This window comes from Mytilus galloprovincialis, chromosome 2, assembly GCF_965363235.1.
Source record: "Mytilus galloprovincialis chromosome 2, xbMytGall1.hap1.1, whole genome shotgun sequence".
Classification (NCBI taxonomy): domain Eukaryota; kingdom Metazoa; phylum Mollusca; class Bivalvia; order Mytilida; family Mytilidae; genus Mytilus; species Mytilus galloprovincialis.
In genome coordinates, this window is record NC_134839.1 from 16,867,769 (window position 1) to 16,892,468 (window position 24,700).

General features: G+C 31.0%; 3 protein-coding genes across 5 annotated transcripts in view; 2 read left to right on the forward strand and 1 right to left on the reverse strand.

Annotated features, from left to right (window-relative positions):
- Nucleotides 1–24,700, reverse strand: part of LOC143063020 (aspartate--tRNA ligase, cytoplasmic-like) — a 210,324-nt gene that overhangs the window by 140,305 nt on the left and 45,319 nt on the right. The gene's annotated exons all lie outside the window — the stretch shown is intronic.
- Nucleotides 4,861–23,417, forward strand: LOC143063016 (uncharacterized). Of its 3 annotated transcripts, none has more exons than XM_076234923.1 (7): nucleotides 4,861–4,929; nucleotides 7,142–7,212; nucleotides 7,754–7,894; nucleotides 9,189–9,299; nucleotides 10,467–10,662; nucleotides 10,892–11,012; nucleotides 12,125–12,366. In XM_076234923.1, exons 2-7 carry the CDS (start codon nucleotides 7,156–7,158, stop codon nucleotides 12,279–12,281), a joined length of 783 nt encoding a protein of 260 aa, XP_076091038.1. In that variant the 5' UTR covers nucleotides 4,861–4,929; nucleotides 7,142–7,155; the 3' UTR covers nucleotides 12,282–12,366. The 3 variants fall into 3 exon arrangements, with proteins under 3 accessions (XP_076091038.1, XP_076091037.1, XP_076091035.1); XM_076234922.1 differs by lacking the exons at nucleotides 4,861–4,929; nucleotides 12,125–12,366 and adding exons at nucleotides 5,517–5,577; nucleotides 23,177–23,417; XM_076234920.1 differs by lacking the exon at nucleotides 4,861–4,929 and adding an exon at nucleotides 5,517–5,577.
- On the forward strand, nucleotides 19,237–22,147 carry LOC143061928 (uncharacterized). The gene is made up of 4 exons (XM_076233793.1): nucleotides 19,237–19,379; nucleotides 20,033–20,143; nucleotides 21,580–21,775; nucleotides 22,023–22,147. The coding sequence occupies exons 1-4, from the start codon at nucleotides 19,362–19,364 to the stop codon at nucleotides 22,145–22,147; spliced, it is 450 nt and encodes a 149-aa protein (XP_076089908.1). The 5' UTR covers nucleotides 19,237–19,361.

Below are 24,700 nucleotides of genomic sequence, written 5' to 3' on the forward strand. Positions count from 1 at the left end.
AAAGACAGACAAATAATAGTACACATGACACAACATAGACAACTTAAGACTAATCAACACGAACCTTACCAAAAACTGGGGGTGATCTCAGTTGCTCCGGAAGGGTAAGCATATCCTGCTCCACATGTGGCACTCGTCGTGTAATAAATTTACCGGGTAAAAATATTTCAATGCTTAAGAAAATTCATTTTTTCTTGAGAAATAATAAACAAGATTGTTGCGAAAAAAAAAAGTCAAATCACAAAAATGCTGAACTCCGAGGAAAATTCAAAACGGAAAGTCCATAATAAAATGACTTAATCAAAGGAATGGACAACAATGATAGACACACTAAAGAGATTTTAAAGACAAGGTTGGCATTTAATGATATGGACGGGAATACGTTCCTGATATACACTAATCCTTCATCTGTTGTTGCTCAACATCGTTAATTATTCAGTAATAAGTTGCTTTGGAGAGCTTTTACAATCTATGGCAAGTTAATAAAAGTATTATTATACTTATATGATTTGCATATTAGGGAATACGTTGATATGATTGGTCTAGAGAACTTCCGGTAGTTGATCATGACGTTGGTTATTTTTGATAGACGACATTGACTGAACTTCTTTTCGTAACCAATGTAAACAAGATGGCGTCGATAATAACTCCGACGTTAACAGAATTTATTTTCACCGCACGTTAGGGACAACATCAAAAAATCAATGAAGGATAAAACAAATATTTCAAATAGTTTGGGGTTGGGGGGTCAAAATTGCTGCATGTTTTGTTTAATTGACATTCCAAGCCATTGCAGTTGGAAATAAAACATTTGCAAAAAAGCCTGTTTTTAATATACAGTCAGCAAAAATATCCTGTGATGAGATTGTCAAACTTTTGGGTATTGATATTGACTATCAACTTAATTTCAATCACCACATTAAAAATATTTGTCGTAAAGCATCCCAACAACTGAATGTTTTAAAGCGCATTGGCTGCTACCTTACTAAATTGAATAAACTGACAATTTTCCACACATTTATTTTATCTAATTTTAATTTTTGTCCTTTGGCATGGCATTTTTGCAACAAAAATAACACCACCAAATTGGAAAAAATTCAGGAAAGGGCTTTACGATTTATATATGAAGACTATGTTAGTTCATATGATGAACTACTTTTACGAGCAAAGGTTCCATCACTGAAAATAAGACGTATGCGTAACATGGCTATTGAGTGTTTTAAAATTTTATATAAATTATCACCACCATGCTTACATGATTTAGTTGTTTTGAAAGACTGTAAATATAATTTTAGATATTCTAATATTGAAGATATACCTAGGGTCCGAACAACAACCTATGGTAAGAACTCTTTTAAATACACAGCTGCTGTTTTATGGAATGATCTACCTGATGATTTTAGAAAAATTGCTAATTTTAGTCAGTTAAAAAATATTTTAAAGTCATGGAATGGAAATGACTGTAAGTGCACAGTTTGTGCAGACTTTTAGTTTATATATTATGAAAATTTATTTACCATCTAGATCATATCCCATTTTTTCAATTTTTTATGCTAAGCATTTTTACCAGCTTTTATGCCTAGTTTACACTTATATGCTTTTAGCCTTAATACCTAGCTTATGCTTATATTCTGCTTATAGTGCTTCATTTTTGTGCTGTGATATTTATTGCATGTGTACTATATTATGTATTGTATTGTTATAAATGTTGTACTGTTAAATAATGTCTCATATGTCGGTTAAAAGCTCATTAGAGCTTAATATGTTTGTCTATGTTTTATATACCATGCCGACTCTAAATAAAGCTTATTTATTTATTTATTTATCGATTTTATATATATCCTTATTGGTCAATCAATTTTTCCCGATTCAAGTTACGAGAAGGGCAGTGAAAAAACTATATGAATTAAGTTTTTTTTATCCTACATTGAACTTTTGATGTCGTCTCTTATTGGTTAAATAAATAATAAACACAAAAACATTCTTTTGAAAGAGTTTTTGCAGTTTATTTTTCATCAGATAGAAAATTTCATTGAGTACATATATTTGCTTTTACCAACAAAAGAATTATAAGGATTAAACGCCTTTTTAAAGGAATTTATTGGTGTATATAGTTATCAAAGGTACCAGAATTATAATATAAATTGGACTAAGTCACTCACACACATATCATAAAATTGTGAGTGAATTGGTCCAGTTTATACACCAATAAATATTATTCCTTTAAAAAGGCGATTAATCTTAATATAATAAAGTACCAATCCAAACTATAATGGTTTACGTTTATAAATTGTTATTTGGATGGGGAGTTGTCTCATTGGCACTCATACCACGTTTTCCTATATCTATGACTGTTTATGCACTACGCAATGATATATAATATTTCAATTACTAGCAACATAGTCGTTTTCGTATATTACGGACTTTTTTTTAAAATAGCTAGCTAATGATTAAACCATGCAAAAGAAAATTGACAAATTTTCAAACGCACTGTTTGAACCAACTTGAAGTCGTTTCGACAGTTTCCCAAGAACAAACATATTTTTAGCTGGTGTCTTAATCGTTATCATATTGTCAAGGATCTTTACATTGATACCAGAAAAACAAATATTGATCAAAGCATTTTGATAGCTTGATAAAGTTGAATTATTATCTTTTTCTTCCGGGTTGATATTGAGAACTTTTCTTAATTACTTCTATTATCTTAAAATAATTGAATTTAAAAGCGTAAACTGTAATGTTTTCTTTGTTATTAGGATCAAAAGGGTGCAATTTTCAATCACACATATTTTACCAAATAATTAACATGTTTTATTTCAGCTAAAGCTAATCAGATAATAAAAATATACTGCAATAAAGATAAATACGGTTTTTTAACCAATTTGTGACATTTACTTCTTGCAAACATATCTTGACACAAAGTCCTTCTTTATATATATTTGTTTTTTGTTAATCCCTTCTTTTTTGTTTTGTTTGTGGTTAATTATTTTTATTATTATTTTATCGATCACACCTACATATATGTTTATTGTCTATTTTTATGTTGGTTTTAGTCTAAATATAGGCCAAATCTTTTTTAGAAAATAATTAAGCTTGTCAATAAAAGGCCCTTTAAAGAGCCAAAGAAAGAGTAAACAAATATAAATAATCATGCTGTTTGAACTATGCCACACATTTTTTTATTTCTCTTAGTTTCTATCTTTGCTTTATAACGTAAATCTTTTGCTTTAAAACGCAAACAATTGCTATATAATGCAAACCCTTGTTAACCAACCTTTGCGAAATCATGCAAATATTTGCGTTATAACGCAAATCTTTACGATATAACTTAAAAATTTGCAAAATAACACAAACGTTATAACGCTAACCTTTGCAAAATAACGCATACGCCTGCGTTATAAAGCGAACATTTTCATTTTAATTATTCATTAAGTTTTATGAATACATTGTATGTCCTTCTGTCATTAAATCCAGGTTGTGATTTAGTTAAGATAAGAATCATACATACAAGACCAATTCAATTCTACAAAGTATGCATAGGAATAAGTGAATACTTGAATTTTGTTATGTCTCAAAGGTTTGCATTATTCTGAAAAGATGTTTGGAAAAGGTTTGCGTTATAACGCAAAAAAATGAAGAAAAAAATGGTGTGAGGCTAAAACGCTTCCGTTTATTAGCTCCACACAATTAAAAAACATAAATTTCTTCCTGTCTTTGCGTTATAACGCTAACCTTTGCGATATAACGGTATGATATTATTTTGCTCTAGTCTACTCAATCAAAATGTTGTCCCTTAAATTAAAATATGCCTTTACCATATCTACTTTCTAGTTAAATTATATAAATCTGATACAAAAAGCATTTTTATTTTGTGAATAATTGCACTTCTCAAGTGTTCACTTATTTCCTATCCATACTTATAAGAAATGAAAAGGCCTTGTATCTATGGTTCTTTTTTAACTAAATCACAGCCGGAATTTAATGACAGAAGGACATTTACACAAAAGTTAATGAATAACTGAAATCAAAATGTTCGCGTTATTTCATTTTTTTTTGCGTTACAACGCCAATGTTTTTCGTTATAATGCAAAGATAGGGGGAAATGTGTGTTGCTAATACGCTTCCGTATATTTACCGTTTCACCAAGGGCTACTCGAACAGAACAAGGACTTAAAAAAATCTACTTTTACGTTAGCTATTAATGAAAATGTTCTGTAAATGGATAAACAATCTACTTTCTATTTTTCTCTATAAATGAAAATGTTCTTTGAAAGATTTTTATTGATGATTCATAATAATTGGCGTGCATACGTAGCAAATTCACAAATTAATACCATTTGTGGGTTGTTTTATTTGATCATCTCTGAACTGTTATCCCTGTTATTAGTAAAGTTGATTTGTAATAATTCTAAATTGCACTTTAGTTGAGTTCTCAATCTGTTCATAGTACATAGTATCACTATGTTGGTTAATGTACTGAATAATTTTAAAGACTAGGATATATGAGATTATCAAATCATGACAATTGTAGTTGGTGCACGACCCAAATATTTGATGGTCACCATAGAACAATGATTCTTAAAACATAGCTTTGATGATTTGTCAGTTATCAGTAGAAACCCTCGTATTCATCCCATAAATATGATAAATGCTTGAATTGGAGTCCATAGGACAATTTTGAGAACCTACAAACCGATACTGGATAAACATCCTGGTCTTAGTCTCGTATTCTTATTATCATATTGGCCATTGTAATTATACTGTGAAATTATTTGGGAAAATCCCTCCGTCAAAATTCTATACATCATTGGATCATATTTCTTTTTCAGTATCTATTGCCTTATTTGGAATGCACGTGACAATACTATTCAAATATATAAAAGAGGCCGTTCTCCTTCTAGTCGCATCAACGTGACAACAGTTGCTAAGGTAAGTGATCCATTGTAAAAAATAAGTATACTAGTATGCACGAGACGATCTTTAAACAATCAAAGGTTTTCAAAAGACGTGCAATTCCAGCAGTAAAAATTCAGTTGATTAATAACACACTTTTTTGTTGGTATAAATTGTAAACGAATAACGCACTGTTATTATATTTGTTTTATTTTCCTGGTGTTTTGTGAAAAATTGCTAAATGAAACATTTTGCAATACACTAAAAAAATCAAAGTCGTATTGTCACTGTCTCTTTCTTTCAAGACCAAAATGGCTGCTTTATTTTAAACTAAGTCGATTAGAAAGTATTTCCATGTATAAATCGTAACAAAAAAGCCTTCTTAAAAGGGATATTCTTTGAAGTTGAATGGTATGTTTCAATTGTATTTTCATTTTCTGCAGTGTTTCATTACTTTTCAAAACGTCGTTTTGGTCATGTATTGGAACGTTATAATTATAAAAGGTGATACTCAAAATTAACATTTAGTCATATGGCTTTGATGTCTACTTTTGTCTGCTTCTCTTAGAATATAACGAAAGCGTCACTTCTGATGATTTGCACGTAATAGGACTGGTAGGACTGGTAGAAAAAAGATTATGCCTAATGTAATCGACTTTGTTAAAAAAAAATCCTATTCACGAGGTACACAAATTTTGTTTGTTTATTTGTTTTTGTTTTTGTTTGTTTGCAGAAAACAAACACATTTGGTCAATAATATAGTAAACACATATGGTATTTAAAAATAAAAGGTAAAATACATCCATGCTCAGTAAATTAGTGTTCAATGACTTCGGACATCCATTTGTAACGTGTAATTAAAAGAATTGCAGTCATGATGTATTTTTGTCTACTAATATTTGATGGTAGGTCTTACAGATTTATGTTATTTGTTATACCTCTATCTTTAAAACAAAATGTTTTTACTATAGGTGGAATAATATAGGTTATCCGTGCAGGTGTGACAACAATTAAGTTTCTTCCCTGTATGCTAACATTGCCTATGTGAAATTTTAAAATTGTTTGTATGTACATTGAACGACAAATATATGTGACGTATACAATTTTCTGACGTCAGACACGTGAATCAATGAATGTGTTTGTAGATAGATGTGTTTGTGTTCTGCTAAAAGATACCAAAGGGACAGTCAAACTCATAAATCTGAAACAAACTGACAACGCCATGGCGAAAATGAAAAGGACAAACAAACAACAGCACACACGACACAACATAGAAAACTAAAGAATAAACAACACGAACCCCACCAAAAAACTAGGGGTGATATCAGGTGCTCCGGAAGGGTAAGCAGATCCTGCTCCACATGTGGCACCCGTCGTGTTGCTTATGTGATAACAAATCCGGTAAATAGTCTAATTCGGTAGGTCACATTCATGAAAGGGACGGGGATTGTAGTAACGACGTAAGGAACATATCCGATATCATTTGTGAAACGGTTATTCCATAACGGTCAACCAACTCGTGATGGCGTCCGTAAAATTTACGAAGGGATGATTTCAACTTCACCATTTAGAACTCTTGGTTTAATAGCTTCCTTGTGAGCAGCAACCCTCTATCAAGAAAATCATGATAGGAAATGCAAGCACGGGAATATCGTATTAGTTGGGAGATATATACCCCGTATGCAGGTGCTGCTGGAATGTTGCTATTTAGAAATGGAAAGTTCACAATTGGAAAGCTGAAATCATCTCTTTTGTCGTAAAGTTTTGTTTTCAACCGTTTAAATTGTTCCTTTTTAAATTGTTACACGATGATGACTGCTGTACCCATAGATTGACTATTTTATTTATTGTGTCTGTTTAGTTAACGCATCATTGTAAATATAACGGAATTTGATGAGACTGTCATCAAAGTGAGAGAGAGTGCTATAAAACCAGGTTTAATCCAACATTTTCTACATTTGAAAATGCATATACCAAGTCAGGAATATGACAGTTCTTGTCCATTCGTTTTTGATGTGTTTTGTTAATTGATTTTGCCATGTGATTATGGACTTTCCGAATTGATTTTCCTCTAAGTTCAGTATTTTTGTGATTTTACTTTTTTTTTTAATGGTAATGATTTTCAGTTATTGTCTCGCATATGTTAACAAAATCTTACAAGATGTTTGTTTTTAAATTTTGCACATTCTTTCAATCTATATGCTAACTATAAAAAGTTTTATTTTGTGTTTTGTTTTTTCTTTTGTAGATAAATTTGTGACAATGTTAGGCTTACCACTTTGTGTTTTATTCTTGTCTGCTGTTGCAGCTTATGAGATGGTATGTACTTTTGTTTCAAAAGACATATTTAACGATTAGTTGGACATCTACATTACTGAACAGTACAGTTAGTTAACTCATTCATAAAGAGTAGAACATAAACAGATAACGCCATGGCTAAAAAATTAAAAAGATCAACAGAAAACAAAAATACACAAAAAAACTGAGAATACTGAGCAAAGCGAACCCCACCCAAAACTAGGGATTGTATCAGGAGCACCAGAACAGATCCTGCGCAGCAAAACATGCTTACTGTAGGGAAACAAGATTATACACGTATCTCTAGGCTGTGATAGAAACCATACCAACAATATAGTAAGACACAAATTTGTGCAAGAAAAATGAAATTTATAAAAGGATTTGTGAAACAGAAAGGAAAAGAAAAGAATCATTTAATCATCCTGATATTTCAAAACATTTAACAAGCAGTATTGTCACAACAAAATTAGTGTTTCATTCTATTTCAACTTTCTGTAATTCAAAAGAATAAATCATGTACCGTTTTTTAATCACAATGCTTCGATTTTATATTTTGTTCTAGAAATTTGATTATCATATAAGTGAAGGTAAAGCAAGATTTTTGGAAAAAATTGAAACAAATCTTGAAAAGAATGTAGTAAAGATTCACGTTCCGGCACACAATGATATTCTTGAATCTTACAGGATGCAAGACTTCCAAAAGGTTTGTTTTTTTACAAATAAGATTATTATTATTAAAATTTCGAGTATATGTCTAGAAGACGAAATAACACGAAAACCAACGAAAATTAAATAAGGCTCCAACAAAGGACAACACTCTACAGCCTACAATTTATACACAATAGCACCAGCTTGACTAAAATGCTCTGCAATGATTTTTTTTTCGAAAATGTTTCAGTGGAATTTTACATATTATGATTGCTTACAATAACTTGATAACGTTGGAAATTCGTAAAACCTTTGTCTGTTTAGTATTATGTTTTATTGTTTGGCCATCAAAAAACGTATCCATGTATAAACCAATTCCTTGACGTTACGAATATAGTTTCTTTTATCTGTCAAACCGTGACCTGCTTTCCAATTGTTAATGTTGATGAAAATTTAATCGATGATCTGAATATATTTTGATAAAATATTGGATTACAAAATGTTAAGTCTATTTATTTATCGTAGGTCTGTCGAGTTGAGACTTGATTATAGCAATACTATATTGAACACATTGGTTTTTTTTTACTATATTTTTATATTTAAATGAATGGACTGAAGGGCATACGATACAGTTTTGATCCCATATTTAAATGTTGCTGACAATTTGCTTATAGGCTATTTTTTGACTGATTAAATTAAATGTGTAATAAAGAATATATATCTTCTTGTTCTTGAGAAAAATGAGGTCCAAATTTTATATATTTGCCGAAAATTTGGAATTGTGGACGTTTAATTCTTTCGTCAGAAAGACATAACTTTTTTGTTTAAAAAAATAAACACAAGCTGTTGTTAAATTATTTGTAAATTCTGTTTTATATAAATGTCCTTTAAATTTGAGCAATTTTTTTTCTTCAAATAACTGATATTTATCAAATGTTTACGAATGTAGAAATAAAGCGTAATTTTTTGCTGTAAATTTATCAAATTTAAAAAAATTATTTACGTTTTCATGGAAATTGGCGCACATAATCATCTAACGTAATCAAACAAAATGGCATTTAAAAAAAAGACGTTTTCAAGTAAGATATTTTTAAATTATTAAAATCAGTCGAAAACTGAATCATTTCCCGACAAATCATAAATTGACGTCGCGAAAATAACAATTTACGTTAGCAACGTCATTACTTATCTGTAACTGTATCCTATGCCCTTAAAGTTTGCTTGAACGATAAAGTCGTCGATCTAGTTATCGAATCACCAAAGCTTTTGACTTACTAATGTAAAAAAAAAACATTCTTTTTTTTCAAAATACCATGTAAAGATTAATAAGAATAACTTTTCTTTATCAGGGTAAACAAATTACATGCCTTCCATCTCTCCGCGAATGTAGACTACGAGACATTGATAGACAGGTTGCTGTAGATGCTGGCCAACTGACAGAGGCGTTTATTCGTAGCTGGGTATGTACAGACTATCCTGTTTTATTCCTTTTCCTGGATTGACACACAAGTCTTTGATAACCTTTTTTCGAAGTAGATGCCATAAAAATATTGTGTGTAATGATGAAATGTTCTGTTTTACAAAGGGTACAAAATGATACTGAGCCCAAATCTGATAGGGAGTAAAAAATGATCATCAGGTCAAGATCTATCTGCCTTGAAATTTGCAGATTAATTAGACAACCCGTTGTTGTTTTGCTTCCCCATAATTGGTAATTTTTAGAAAATTTCGCAGTTTCTGGTTATTATCTTGAATATTATTATTGATAGAGACAAACTGTAAACAGCAATAGTGTACAGCAAAGAAAGATCTACAAAAAAAAAAAAAAACAATTATCAGATTTGTCAATTGACCCCTTAAGGACTTGTTGCCCTTGAAAGTCATACTTCATAAATTTTTGTAACATTTCACAAAAATCTTCTCCTCTGAAACTACTGGGCCAATTTTAACCACTCCTGCCCAAATTCATCATTAGTGTATATTTAATAAAAATGAAAAAGTCCGATAAGTCCGCCTGCTAACCAAGATTGCCGCCGTGGTTAACAATAGAAAATAGGTTTACGGTAAAATGCAGTTTTTGGCTAATATCTGTGAAACGAAAACATTAAGAGCAAATCTGACAATAGGTTAAACGATTAAGCAGGATAACATCTATCTAACCTAAAATTGTCAGATGAATTTGATAACCCGATGTTGGGAGCTGCCTTTGAATTGGCAATTTAAGAAAATTTCGTTTTTTGTTATTATTTTGAATGTTATTAAATATAGAGTTAAACTGTAAACAGCAATAATGTTCAGCAAAGTAAGATCTATGAATAAGGCAAGATGACAAAAATTGTCAAATGACCCCTTAGGAAGTTGATCGAGACATTTCAATTATGAAAGTAATGCAGGTTCGATTTATACTTCATAAACAAATCAATTATGCCGAAAAATTGATTAACATATTATAGTTGTGAAATTTACAATGTTTGTTTTTTGCGGATCATATTCTTCTTTTACAAACGACTATCAATATGATTTAGTTTACTAGTACTTGTGAATCCAAATGACTGACTCGGTTTTACTTCATTTAAAAAAAAAGTTCTGTCAACTTATAAATATGAGTTTAATTTTTGCTTCAATAGAACGAAGGAGTAAACAGTATAACAAGCTCAAACTCTACAGTCATCAAAGAACTGTATTATTTGTCTGGAGAAATTTTTGATACAGTTAAACTTGGAGAAAGTTTAAAGCAGTTTTTTGAAGGATTTGGCTTTCCACTGTACCAGGAAACAAAGATTCCACAAGGCGCCGAGGTTCTTAAAATCGTCAAATCTTCAGGTAATATTTGAAAAAAATTAAAATTATGATATAGTGTTCAACAAAACTTGCCTTTGGATAGTCTTGTTTGTTTTTATATACTATGATAACAAGCTTGTGGTAGTGATATTCGCTTTGCTAAATAATATACTAGAAAGTAATCCTCGTCAGCCGGTTTGTTTTTTTAGTATCATTGATGTATATTTATATGTATGTTTCTAATATTAAAAGAGCTTAAACATTTTTATAGAAGGAACTCGTGTTAAAAGATCTTTTGGAACCCTGGGCAATGATTGTAAAGGACAAGCACCAAAGAGAAAGTATGGGGTCAGCTCGGGAGCATCATGCAATTATCTGAAGATATGCTCGAAGTAAGAATAATTATCAAATCAAATTGTTTAAACATATGTTACAGAATACGTTTGCAAGTATCAGACAAACAGTTTAAAGCAAGAAATGCTTAAAATAGATTTTGGAATGCAAAAACCAAATGTGAAAACAGTTTCGTGCTCAAACCGATGTTGAAGAAAATAGAAGGATTAACGAACATACTTTAAGCCGAAACCAATTTAGTAGCAACAGATATGCCGTAAATTTGCGTAAACTTCCATATTTTAAATTTGTAAAATCCTTGTTCGGTATTTGGTTTGTATTACATTAAAGATCTTTATCGGCATCTATTGGTAAGACTCGATTCAAAATCGGACTGATAAAGGATATCAGCTATCCGAAAACCTTATTGATATTTGTATTTTTTTCCATGTAATATTTTGTGATGGTACACCCTTTTTATACATATTTTTGTGAACAGTATAATTTCTTTTAATGAACCGACGACCTTGTATACCAAATCTTATACAATTATCAAGACTTTTTTTCGAATTCTAGGGATGTAGATATATATTCAAATCAAATATTAATTTTGTTCTTATTGTGATATCCATAAAATTGTTTTCTGATGGTTTTAAGCAACACACTTTCTTAAATATCATCTGATTCAATTGATACACAACTTAAGGCAAAAGGTTAAAAAAATTCCGGTGTCATAGTATATGTAAACTATTGTAATTTGACAGAAAAAGCTGTCAATTCTGCCATTCCAAATAAATCTGTCTTCCGTGATTACAGTGTATGGTAATAAATTCTATCCGTGTGCATTTGGCTAGTTGATACTTTTGAGTTAAGAAAATCCTTGTTACTACAATGTGTTTATAATGACGATTTTTGTTTTGGAGCACAAACGTTTTGATGGAGTCATATCCACAATCGATCATAAAACTGAAAAAAGTTTATCTACGAATCCGTCTTTCTTTTACTTGGACGGAACAAATAGGTTGTGATAGCTAAATAAACGTCTGACGACGACAAGTATGAAAGAAAATACAGCTATTCCAATAAATGTATTTACATGTTTTTTGTTTCTAATTTACATTGTATATAATGAACATTCATAGAAAATCGCATATTATTGTTTTTTTTTCAGATTTGGTATGGTCAATGGTGCACGGGTTTTTACCGATTGTAATAATATCCACATTACTTCTCCACTGGCTTATGTCTGTGTTTGTTGTCCTTGGGTCACCCAAATTGACCTTCATGGAAACGACTGTACATGCACAAAGATGGACGGATCTCGCTAAGAAAGCAAAGAAACATAATAACTCAATAAGGATGATGTAAAAACAAACATGTTTTGCTAATATATATTAAACATATTTTATCAAATATCATTTGTTCTTGTAAATTGGTTTTGGATAATCTGGTGTTCAAGGTCATGTGAGTTAGTTTTTTCAATCAATTCGGCATCCATCGTCGCCTGCCCGTCAGCTGGTTGTCGTCATAAACCTAAAACAAAAAGATTATGCGATATGTGGAACTTTTAAGTTCTTGCTTTTTGTTCATCAAGTTCCACAAACAATACAAACTGTGAAAATTAATACCATCTGATATTCATGTCGAAATACGATCAGGTTATTTTTACTTTCGATTACTACATTTGTAACACAACTTTAGTTCACCCTAATGTTTTTTTTTCAAATTGGTTTCATTCTTCCAATCTTGCATGCGTGTTATTTTTAGAACTTTGTTTGTCTTTTCATTTTTTTTTGTTTGTTAAAGGTGCATGTTTTCCGTTTTTCTATTGGACTTATGATTTTGGATTAACTCCTCATAGTATCATCTCTGTGTCAATTCAAAACAAGAGATTTATAAGAAATATAAAATACGATGTACAAAAAATATCAAACACGATGTACAAAAAAAACCCCCAAAAAAAACCAACAATAGAACAACAAGACAATAGCTTTCTTTATTTAGCACCTTACATCGTCAGATAGTGTTTGAAAATGAACGCACGACTGCTTTTTGTTGCCGTTAAAATAATTCAAAGATTTTTACCAGTTTATGAATTACTAATAAAATACTATTTGATTGATTTTCTAAAGCCAGTTTTACATTGATGTAAACTATCGTTTATACCTATTTCGCTAGATTATTATTTAGAATGATTTGAGAACTGTTTTCCTGAATCCCATAATGTATGATAGCCTTATGTGTTCAAGCATCAATGTGTCATATGTCTGAACATGGAACCAAAAAACTTTTCTTATTCACGACAATTGAAACTTGCAAATTTTGAAAGATTTTGAATAGTTACCCTTAAAACTGCCTCGCAAAAAAAAAAAAAAAAATCACTAATATACTGAACTCCGAGGAAATTTTAAAAACGGTCATATTCCTGACTTAGTACAGGCGTTTTCAAATGTAGAAAATGGAGGATTAAACCTGGTTTTATAGCGGTAACCCTTTCACTTTGATGACAGTCTCATCAAATTCCGTTATATTTACAATGATGCGTAGACTAAACAGATTTTGAATTGTTTTACATTGTCTTATCGGGGCCTTTTATAGCTGACTATGCGGTATGGACTTTTCTCATTGTTGAAGGCCGTACGGTGACCTATAGTTGTTAATGTCTGTGTCATTTTGGTCTTTTGTGGATAGTTGTCTCATTGGCAATCATACTACATCTTCTTTTTTAAATATATGTTGGGATTAAATATCAACAAGATCAAGCAATATACCAAATTCAAGTTCCTTTTCTTGTGAACGAGTTAACTCACTGTACCTTACAGTAATATTTTAAGTCTGGCTAATTGTTGAATATGTCTTTTGAAAAAAAAATGCATACCATTTCATAAGCTGCAACAGTAGACAAGAATAAAACACAACGTGATAAACCTAACATTGTCACAAATTTATCTGCTAAAGAAAAAAGAAAACACAAAATAAAATGTCATACAGTTAGCATATAGATTGAAATAATGTGCATAAATTGAAAAAAAACCTTCTGGTGAGTGTCAATATATGGGAGACATAATAGTTATCAAAGGTACCAGGATTATAATTTAGTACGCCAGACGCGCGTTTCGTCTTCATAAGACTCATCAGTGACGCTCATATCAAAATATTTATAAAGCCAAACAAGAACAAAGTTGAAGAGCATTATGATCCAAAATTTTAAAAAGTTGTGCCAAATAATGATAAAGTAATCTATGCCTGGGATAAGAAAATCCTTAGTTTTGCTAAAAATTCAAAGTTTTGTAAACAGGAAATTTATAAAAATGACCACATTCATTGATATTCATGTCAACACCGAAGTGTTGACTACTTGGCTGGTGATATTCTCGGGGATGAAACGTCCACCAGCAGTGGCATCGACCCAGTTGTGTAAATAGTTATCAAAGGTACCAGGATTATAATTTAGTACGCCAGACGCGCGTTTCGTCTTCATAAGACTCATCAGTGACGCTCATATCAAAATATTTATAAAGCCAAACAAGTACAAAGTTGAAGAGCATTATGGTCCAAAATTTAAAAAGTTGTGCCAAATAATGATAAAGTAATCTATGCCTGGGATAAGAAAATCCTTAGTTTTGCTAAAAATTCAAAGTTTTGTAAACAGGAAATTTATAAAAATGACCACATTCATTGATATTCATGTCAACACCGAAGTGTTGACTACTTGGCTGGTGATACCCTCGGGGATGAAACGTCCACCAGCAGTGGCTTCGACCCAGTTGTGTAAATAGTTATCAAAGGTACCAGGATTATAATTTAGTACGCCAGACGCGCGTTTCGTCTACATAAGACTCATCAGTGACGCTCATATCAAAATATTTATAAAACGAATGGATAACAGCCAACATATTCCTGACCTGGTTCTGGCATTTTCCCTTTTAGAAAATTGTAGATTACATCTGTTTTAATGGAAAACTAAAGCTCTCACTGGAATGGCAGTTGCATAAAATTTCACTATATTGACAACGATGTGCGAACCAATCAAACATACTACATATTAGGTAAAAATGTTAAAAAAGGATACAACAATCAACATTGTGTTATAATCAAAAGCGGGCATATCGTAAGCAGAATTAACGACAAATAGTTATCAAAGGAACCAGCCTTATAATTTGATACGCTACATGCGCGTTTCGTATATATACAACTCATCAGTGACTCTCAGATCAAAATATTTAGAGAGCTAAAAAAGTTTAACGTTGAAGCTCATTCAGGACCACACACATTTGTGCCAAGTACGGCTACAATGATCTATGCATGGGATGAATAAAGCTTTAGTATTTAGAAAAATTCATACTTTGGCAAACAACTTTTTTTTTAAAATTACCATTTAATTGACATTCATTTCAACACCTAAGTGCTGACTACTGGGCTGGATATACCCCCAGGACTAAAATTCCACCAGCAGTCGCATTGACCGAGTTGTGTAAATAGTTATCAATGGTATCAGGTTTAAAATGTGATACAACAGACGCGCCTTTTGTCTACATAAGACTCACCAGTGACGCTCAGACCTTTTAGAAAGACAAAAAAGTTTAAAGTTGAAGAGCACCCTTGACCCAAATTCCAAGAAGTTGTGCCTAATACGGCTAAGGTTTGGATAAAAAAGTTCGTCGTATTTTGAATAAGTCATACTTTAACAAACAGTAAATTTATAAAAATGACATTATAATTGATATTCATATCATCACCGAAAGACTACTGTGCTTTTGAAAATTAAACGATTTCAGTTTTTACATTATAAATAACCACACCATAACAGCAACTCACTTTCATCTCAGATATACATTTCCCAACTCATTATTAATGCAGTAACCTTAAAGAAACATTTGCAGAATAAAAGAATAAGGTTCAGAAGATTTTGTATGAATTCTTCTTCAATATGACATTTTGTTTTCCTTTTTGTCGTGGTGGTTTAATGTTATAATGATTCAGATTATAATGCAATGTTGACTGCTGTATTTCATTTTTTTTACCTTATTTCTGTTTGTTTTGCTGACAAATTGAAACGTTGTCATGATATTGAAGTGCTATGCTTTTAAACAAGTGAGGGGTTAAGCTGGCTTTAATATCATATATTAGCCACTGTTTGCTACATTAAGGAAATGTCTGTTCCAAGTCAGGAATATTAAAGTTGTTTTCTTCGTTTGATGTGTTCAGTATTTTTTGTTATTTTACATTTTATTATTTTATATTATATTTTAAGGTCGTCAATTTGCAGTTTTAATGATTATTGAGAGACTCGCCACCATCAGTATCATTTAAACCTGTGATGAAGATTTTATAAGAGTTCATCTTTATAAATGTAGATAAACAAGCAGACCAGAAGGGTAACATATTGATGTTTATATAACCCTTATGTTATAGGATATGTTCCTTAAGTCATAACTATAATTTCATTCCCTTTTCACGATGTGATCTACCGAATAAAATTATTGGCCGAGTTTTTAACAACATGAACAACATGACGGATGTCTTGAGTTTTCTAAGTTGTGTCTTGTGTAGTATTATTTGTCTGTTTGTCATTTTCTGTTTTAGATCTGGCTTTGTCAGTTTAGTTTCGATTTATGAGTTTATCCTATAATAAGTAAAGTTGATTTGTAATAAATTCAATTGCACTTTGGTTAATTTCTGTACATAATACATAGTATTACTATGTTGGTTAATGTACTGAATAATTTTAAAAACTAATATTTGAGATTATTAAATCATGTCAAGTTTAATTGGTGCACGACCCAAAGGTTTGATGGTCATCATATAACAATGATTCTTAAAACAGCTTGGATGACTTGCTAGTTATCAGTAAAGTCCCTCCTATTCATCCAATTATTAAGATAAATGCATGCATTGAAGTCCACATGACATGTCTGAAAACCTAGAAACCGGTACTGGATAAACATACTGGTCTAATTCTCTGATTTATCTTTTATCATTTCAATTATACTGTGAAGTTATTGGGGAAAATCCCTCTATCAAAATTCTATACATCATTGGGTCATATTTATTTTTCAGTATCTATTACCTGATTTGGAAATTAACCTTTGCACGTGACTAAAATGTATTAAAGATGCTGTTCTCGTTCTAGTTGCATCAACGTGACAACAGTTGCTAAGGTAAGTGATCCAATATAGAAAAATAAATATATGCACGAGACGATCTTTAAAAAAAGACGTGCAATTCCAGCATCAAAATTTTAATTAACTAATAACACACCGTTTTTGTGGGTATACATTGTAAATGGATAACAGACTGTTATTATATTTATTTTATTTTCCTGGTGGTTTGTGGATAATTGCTAAATGGAACATTTTGCAATACACAAAAAAAATCAAAGTCGTATTGTCACTGTCTCTTTCTGTCAATTCCGGATGGCTGCTATATTTTAAAACTAAGTTGAAAGTATATCCATAAAATTGAGAATGGAAATGGGGAATGTGCCAAAGAGACAACAACCCGACCAAATAAAAAACAACAGCGGATGGTCACCAACAGGTCTTCAATGTAGCGAGAAATTCCCGCACCCGAAGGCGTCCTTCAGCTGGCCCCTAAACAAATATATACTAGTCCAGTGATAATGAACGCCATACTAATTTCCAAATTGTACACAAGAAACTAAAATTAAAATAATACAAGACTATGTTGATCGTAAATAGTTACTCAAAATAAAAAAAATTTAAAAGGGGCATTATTTGAAGTTGAATGGTATATTTTTTATTGTGTTTTCATTTCTACACAGTGTTTCATAACTTTTCAAAACGTTGTTTTGGTCATGCATTGGATCAAAATTATTATAAAAAGTGATAATCAAAATTAAAATTTGGTGATATGGCTTTGATTTCCAGTTGTGTGTGTTTCTCTTATAATATAATTAAAGGGTTTTGCGTCCCTGCCGATGATATGCAAGTAAAAGGATTGGTAAAAAAAGATTATGACAAGTGCAATATAAACTTACCTATTCATGGTTTAAAGGTACACAAATTGTGTTTGTTTGCAGAAAACGAACACATGGTCAATGATATAGTAAAACACATGATATTTGCATCCACGCGCAGTACACTAGGGACATCGGACATCCATTTCTTATGTGTGATTGCAGTCATAATGTATTTTTTTGTCAACTTATATTTGTTTGTAGGTCTTACAAATTTGTGTCATTTGTTATAGCTCTTGTTTTAAAACAAACGTGTTTACTATAAGTGAACAATATAGGCTATCCGTGCAGGTTTAACAACAATAAAGTTTCTTTGATTGGCGATTATTTTCAGTCATTGTCTTCCATATGTTATCAAAATCTTACGAGAAGTTTGTTTTTAATTTTTGCACACTATTTCAACCTATAGGCTTACTGCAAAAAGTTTTATTTTGTGTATTCTTTTTTCTTTTGTAGATAAATTTGTGACAATGTTAGGTTTACCATTTTGTGTTTTATTCTTAATTGCTGTTGCAGCTTATGAAATGGTATGTACTTTTTTTTTTTCAAAAGACATATTCAACAATTAGTCAGACTTAAAATTACTGTAAGGTACAGTGAGTTAACTCGTTCACAAGAAAAGGAACTTGAATTTGATATATTGCTTGATCTTGTTGATATTTAATTCCAATATATATATATTGTCTGTATATGAATAATAAATTAGACAAAGCTTGAGGTGTCACTGTGATAAATTATTGCTCTATGTAAATATATATAGATTTATCTTCTATTTCAAAAGAAACATATGCAAGTAAATATTACGACACAATACTGTATCAAAAGACAGGCGAAATATACCAGAGGTACATTCAAAATCATAAGTAGAAAATAAACTGACAGCGCCATGGCTACAAAATCAAAAAGATAAACAGAAAACAATAAAACGCAAACACAAAAGAACACCGAGCAAAACGAACCCCACACAAAAACTACGGATGATATCAGAAGGGTAAGCAGATCCTGCTCACCAAAACATGATAACGCGTATAATAGAAAGCAAATGAACAGTACAGCAAGATAAAAATTTGTGCAAGAAAAAATAAATTTAGGAAAGGATTTTTGATTCAATAAAGGAAAGAAAAAAAAAATCATTTAATCATCCTGATATAAATGTGTAAAACTGTCATGCCAAAACATTTAATACGCAGTGTTTTTACAACAACAAAGTTAGTGTAACATTCATGATCAAGTTTCTGTAGGTCAAATTAATAAATCTTGTACTGTTTTGTAATCACAATGCTTCAATTTTATGTTTTGTTTTAGAAATTTGATTATCATATAAGTGAAGGTAAACCAAGATTTTCGTGAAAAAATTGAAACAAATCTTGAAAAGAATGTAGTAAAGATTCACGTTCCGGCACACAATGATATTCTTGAATCTTACAGGATGCAAGACTTCCAAAAGGTTTTTTTTTTTACAAATACGATTATAATTAATCTATAAAAAGATTCGATTACAATAAAATTATGTCAAGAAGACAAAATAACACGAAAAGCAACGAAAACAAATCAATGCTCCAGCAAAGGACAACTGTCTACAATGCATACACAATAGCGCTAGCTTGACCATATACTCTGCAATGAAACTTTCAATATTATTTATTTTTTTGAAAATGTTTCAGTAGACTTTTACATATTATGATTTCATACAAAAACTTGATAACGTTAGAAATCCGTAAAATGTTTGTTTGTTTAGTATTGTTTTATTGTTTGTCGTAATGGCCACCATTACGCATATCCATGTATAAACCAATTCCTTGACTTCACGAATATAGTTTCTTACATCTGTCATCTGACCTGCTTTGAAATTGTTGATGAAAATTCAATCGATGATCTGAACATATTTTGGTAAAATATTGGAATACAAAATTTTAAGGCTAGTTATTTTATTGTAAGTCTGTCGAGATATCACTTCAACATAGTAATACAAGTATATTTTTTTAACGATCTAGTTATCAAATCAGTAAAGCTTTTGACATACTAATGTAAAAAAAATTCTTCTTTTCAAAATAACATGTCAAGATTAGGAAGAGTAATTAACTGTGTTTTCCTTATTAGGGTAAGCAAATTACATGCCTTCCATCTCTCCGCGAATGTAGACTACGAGACATAGATAGACAGGTTGCTGTAGATGCTGGTCAACTGACAGAGGCGTTCATTCGTAGCTGGGTATGTATGAACTTTCTTGTTTTATTCCATTTCCTGGATTGATACACAATTCTTTGATAACCCTATTCCGTAATAGATATCATTAAAATATTGTGTGTAATGATAAAATGTTCTGATGTACGTACAAAATGATACTTATATATTGTGGTTTATTTTTCACTTGTCGTCCGTCGTCCGTTGTCTGTAAACTTTTATTATAATCCTCTTTTCTAAAATTACGCGGCCAAATTTAACCAAACTTGGTCACACTCATCACTAGATTATTTAATTTGGAAATTGTGTCCCATGACCCCACATTCTAACCAGCATGGCGTACATAGGTAAAAATAGAACATAAGGGTAAATGCAGTTTCAGGCTCACATCTCTGACACTAAAGCCTTTAGAACAAATCTGATATGGAGTAAAATTATTATCATCTATCTGCCCTGAAATTTTCAGAGGAATTAGAAAACCTGTTGTTGGGTTGCTGCCCCTGAATAGGTGTGAAAATGTCGTATTTTTTAGTTATTATCTTGAACATCATAATTAATTGAGATAAACTGCAAACAGCAATAGTGATTTGCAAAGAAAAATCTACAAATAAGTTAAATTATCAAAATTGTCAACTGACCCATTAAAGAGTTGTTGCCCTTTAAAGTCATACTTCAATTTTTTGTAATATTTCAAACTATATATAAAACTACTGGTCCAAATTAAACCCATCTTGTCCAACATCATCATAAGTGTATATTGTCTAAAAATTTGACCGATAAGCCCGCCTGTCAACCAAGATGGCCGCCATGGATAAATAGAATCATAGGGGTGACATGCAGTGTTTGGATTATATCTTTAAAACCAAAACACAGGCTCCTTGGAGACTCTAGTTTAAATTTATTTTCATCATGTATACCATAATATGCTTTCATTAGGTATACAATATAATATGCTTTCAGTTAACGCATCATTGTAAATAAAACGGAATTTGATGAGATTGTCATCAAAGTGAGAGGGCTAGCGCTATAAAATCAGGTTTAATCTACCATTTACTACATTTGAAAATGCCTGTACCAAGTCAGTAATATGATTATGGACTTTCCGAATTTTTTTCCCTCTAAGTTCAGTATTTTTGTGATTTTACTTTTTATATTGAAAAATTTTTTTTTAACACTCAAAATTCCTCCTTTAGCATTATTTATACCTTTGATGGAGATATTTCAAATATGAAACTAATGCAGGTTCGATTTATACTTCATTAATAAATCAATTATGCAATAAAATTGATCAACTTATAGTTTGGAAATTCACAATGGTTATTGGCGGACCATATTTTTCTTCTACAAACGAATATCGATTGGATTTAAGTTACTTGAGAATCCAAATGACTGACTCGGCTTTTGTTCATTTAAAAAAATGTTCTTTCAACTTATAAATTTGAGTTCAATTTTTGCTACAACAGAACAAAGGAGTAAACAGTATAACAAGCTCAAACTCTACAGTCATCAAAGAACTATATTATCTCTCTGGAGAAATTTTTGATACAGTTAAACTTGGAGAAAGTTTAAAGCAGTTTTTTGAAGGATTTGGCTTTCCACTGTACCAGGAGAAAAAGATTCCTCAGGGCGCCGAGGTTCTTAAAATCGTCAAATCTTCAGGTAATATTTAAAAAAAAAGGTCCAATGAATTTTTTCAATTAAAATTATGATATAGTGTTCTCCAAATTTGCCTTTGGATTGTCGTTTGTTTTTATGTACTATGATTACAAGCTTGTGGTAGTGATATTCGCTTTGCTAAATAATATACTAGAAAGTAATCCTCGGTCATCTGGTTTGCTTTGCAGTATTGTTGATGTATATTTATATGCATGTTTCTAATATTAAAAATGCTAAAACTTTTTTATAGAAGGAACTCGTGTTAAAAGATCTTTTCAATTCATGGATTGTAAAGGACAAGCACCAAGGAGAAAGTATGGGGTCAGCTCGGGAGCATCATGCAATTATCTGAAGATATGCTTTGCAAGTATCTGACAAAAAGTTAAAAGAAAGAAATGCAAACATTCGTAAGGAGTTTAAACCAGTTGAAAACAGATTTTGGTTTGAAAAAAAAAACAAATATGAAAACAGTTTCGTGCTCAAACCGGTGTTGAAGAAAATAGAAGGATTAACGAACATACTTAAAGCCGAAACCAATTTAGTAGCAACAGATATGCCGTAAATTTGCGTAAACTTCCATATTTTAAATTTGTACAAGCCTTGTTCGGTATTTGATTTGTATTACATTAAAGATCTTTATGGGCATTTATTAGTAAGACTCGATTCAAAATCGGACTGATATAGGATATCTGCTATCCGAAAACATTATTGATATTTGTATTTATTTTTCCTAAAAAATTGTGTAGTGGTGCATACTTTTTATACATATTTACGTGAACAGTATAATTTTTTTTATGAACCGACGACCTTGTATAAAAAATGTTATACAATTATCAAGACGTTTTTTTTTTCAAATTCTAAGGATGAAGATATAAATACAAATCAGATATTATTTTTTTTCTTATTGTGATATCCATGATATTTTTTTCTATTAGTCTTAAGCAGCATGCATTCTTAATTATCTGATATAAATATTTTCAGATTCAATTGATATACAACTTAAGGCATATAATAAATCGAATAAATCTGTCCTCCTTGATTGCAGTGTATGGTAATAAATTCTATCCGTGTGTGCATTTAATTAATGGATACATTTGTAATTAAGAAAATCCTTTTAACTACAATGTGTTTATAATGTCGATTTTTGTTTTGGTGCACAAACACGTTTTGGTGGAGTCAAATCCACAATCTATCGTCAAAATGAAAAAAAGGTTTATCTACGAATCCGTCCTTCTTTTACTTGGACGAAACAATTAGGTTATGATAGCTAAATAAACGATTGACAACGACAAGTATGAAATAAAATACAGCTTTTCCAATAAATGTACTTATACGCTTTTTGTTTCCGATTTACATTGTATATAATGAACACTCACAGAAAAACCCGATATTATTGTTTTTCAGAGTTGGTATGGTCAATGGTGCACAGGTTTTTACCGATTGTAATAACATCCACATTACTTCTCCACTGGCTTATGTCTGTGTTTGTTGTCCTTGGGTTACCCAAATTGACTTCCAGGGACACGACTGCGCTTGCACAAAGATGGATGGATCTCGCTAAGAAAGAAAAGAAACATCTGAACTCAATAAGGATGATGTAAAATAAACATGTTTTGCTAATATATAATAAACAAAGTTTATCAAATATCATTTGTTCTTGTAAAATGGTTTTGGATAACCTGGTCTTAAAGGTCATGTGAGTTACTTGTAAACTGTGAATGTCGAAATACTATCAAAGTATTTTTACATTCGATTACTAACACAACCTTAGTTCACCCTAATGTTTTTTTTTCATATTGGTTTCATTCTTCCAATCTTGCTTGTGTGTTTTGTTAGAACTTTGTTCGTCTTTTCATTATTGTTTTATTTGTTCATAGTGCATGTCTACCGTTTTTCTATTGGACTTATGATTTTGGATTAACTCCTTATAGCATCTTCTCTCTGTCAATCCAAAACAAGAGATTATAAGAAATATAAAACATGATGTACAAATAGATAAAACCAGAAAACAAAAAAAAAACAAAAAACCAACAAGACAATAGCTTTCTATATTTGGCACCTTACATCGTCGGATAGTGTTTGTAAATGAAAGCACAGCTGTTTTTTGTTGCCGTTAAAATAATTCAAAGATTTTAACAAGTTTATGAATAACTAATAAAATACCACTTGATTGGTCTTCCATAGCCAGTTTTACATTCATACCTATTTCGCTAGATGTTTATTTAGAATGATTTGAGAACTATTGTCTTGAATCCCACAGAGTATAACAGCTTTATGTGTTCCAGCATCAATGTGTCATATGTCTGAACATGGAAGCAAAAAAAATGTTCCTTATTCACTACAATTGAAACTTGGAAATTTTGAAAGATTTTAATACCTTTAAAACTGCCTCGCAAAACAAAAATCACTAAAACACAGAATCCCGAGGAAATTTAAAAAAGGAAAGTCCCTAAATCAACATATTTTAAGCCTTTTAAGATTTTAACCAGTTTATGAATAACAAATAAAGTACTATTTGATTGATTTTCCATAGCCAGTTTTACATTTATGTAAACTATCGTTTATACTTATTTCGTTAGATGTTTATTTTGAACGATTTGAGAATTATTTTCCTGAAACCCACAGAATATGACAGCCTAATGTGTTCCAGCATCAATATGTCATATGTCTGAACATGGAAGCAAAAAAAAAAGTTCCTTATTCACGATAATTGAAACTTGCAAATTTTGAAAGATTTTGAATAGTTACCTTTAAAACTGCCACGCAAAACGAAAACCAAATCACTCAAATACAGAACTCCGAGGAAAATTCAAAAAGGAAAGTCCCTAAATCAATATATTGAAGGCTTGTATCTATGAGTTTTTTTCTCAATTTGAATATCGATAGCATTAAGACACAACAAACACGGCCTCCTCCTCCTCATTCCTA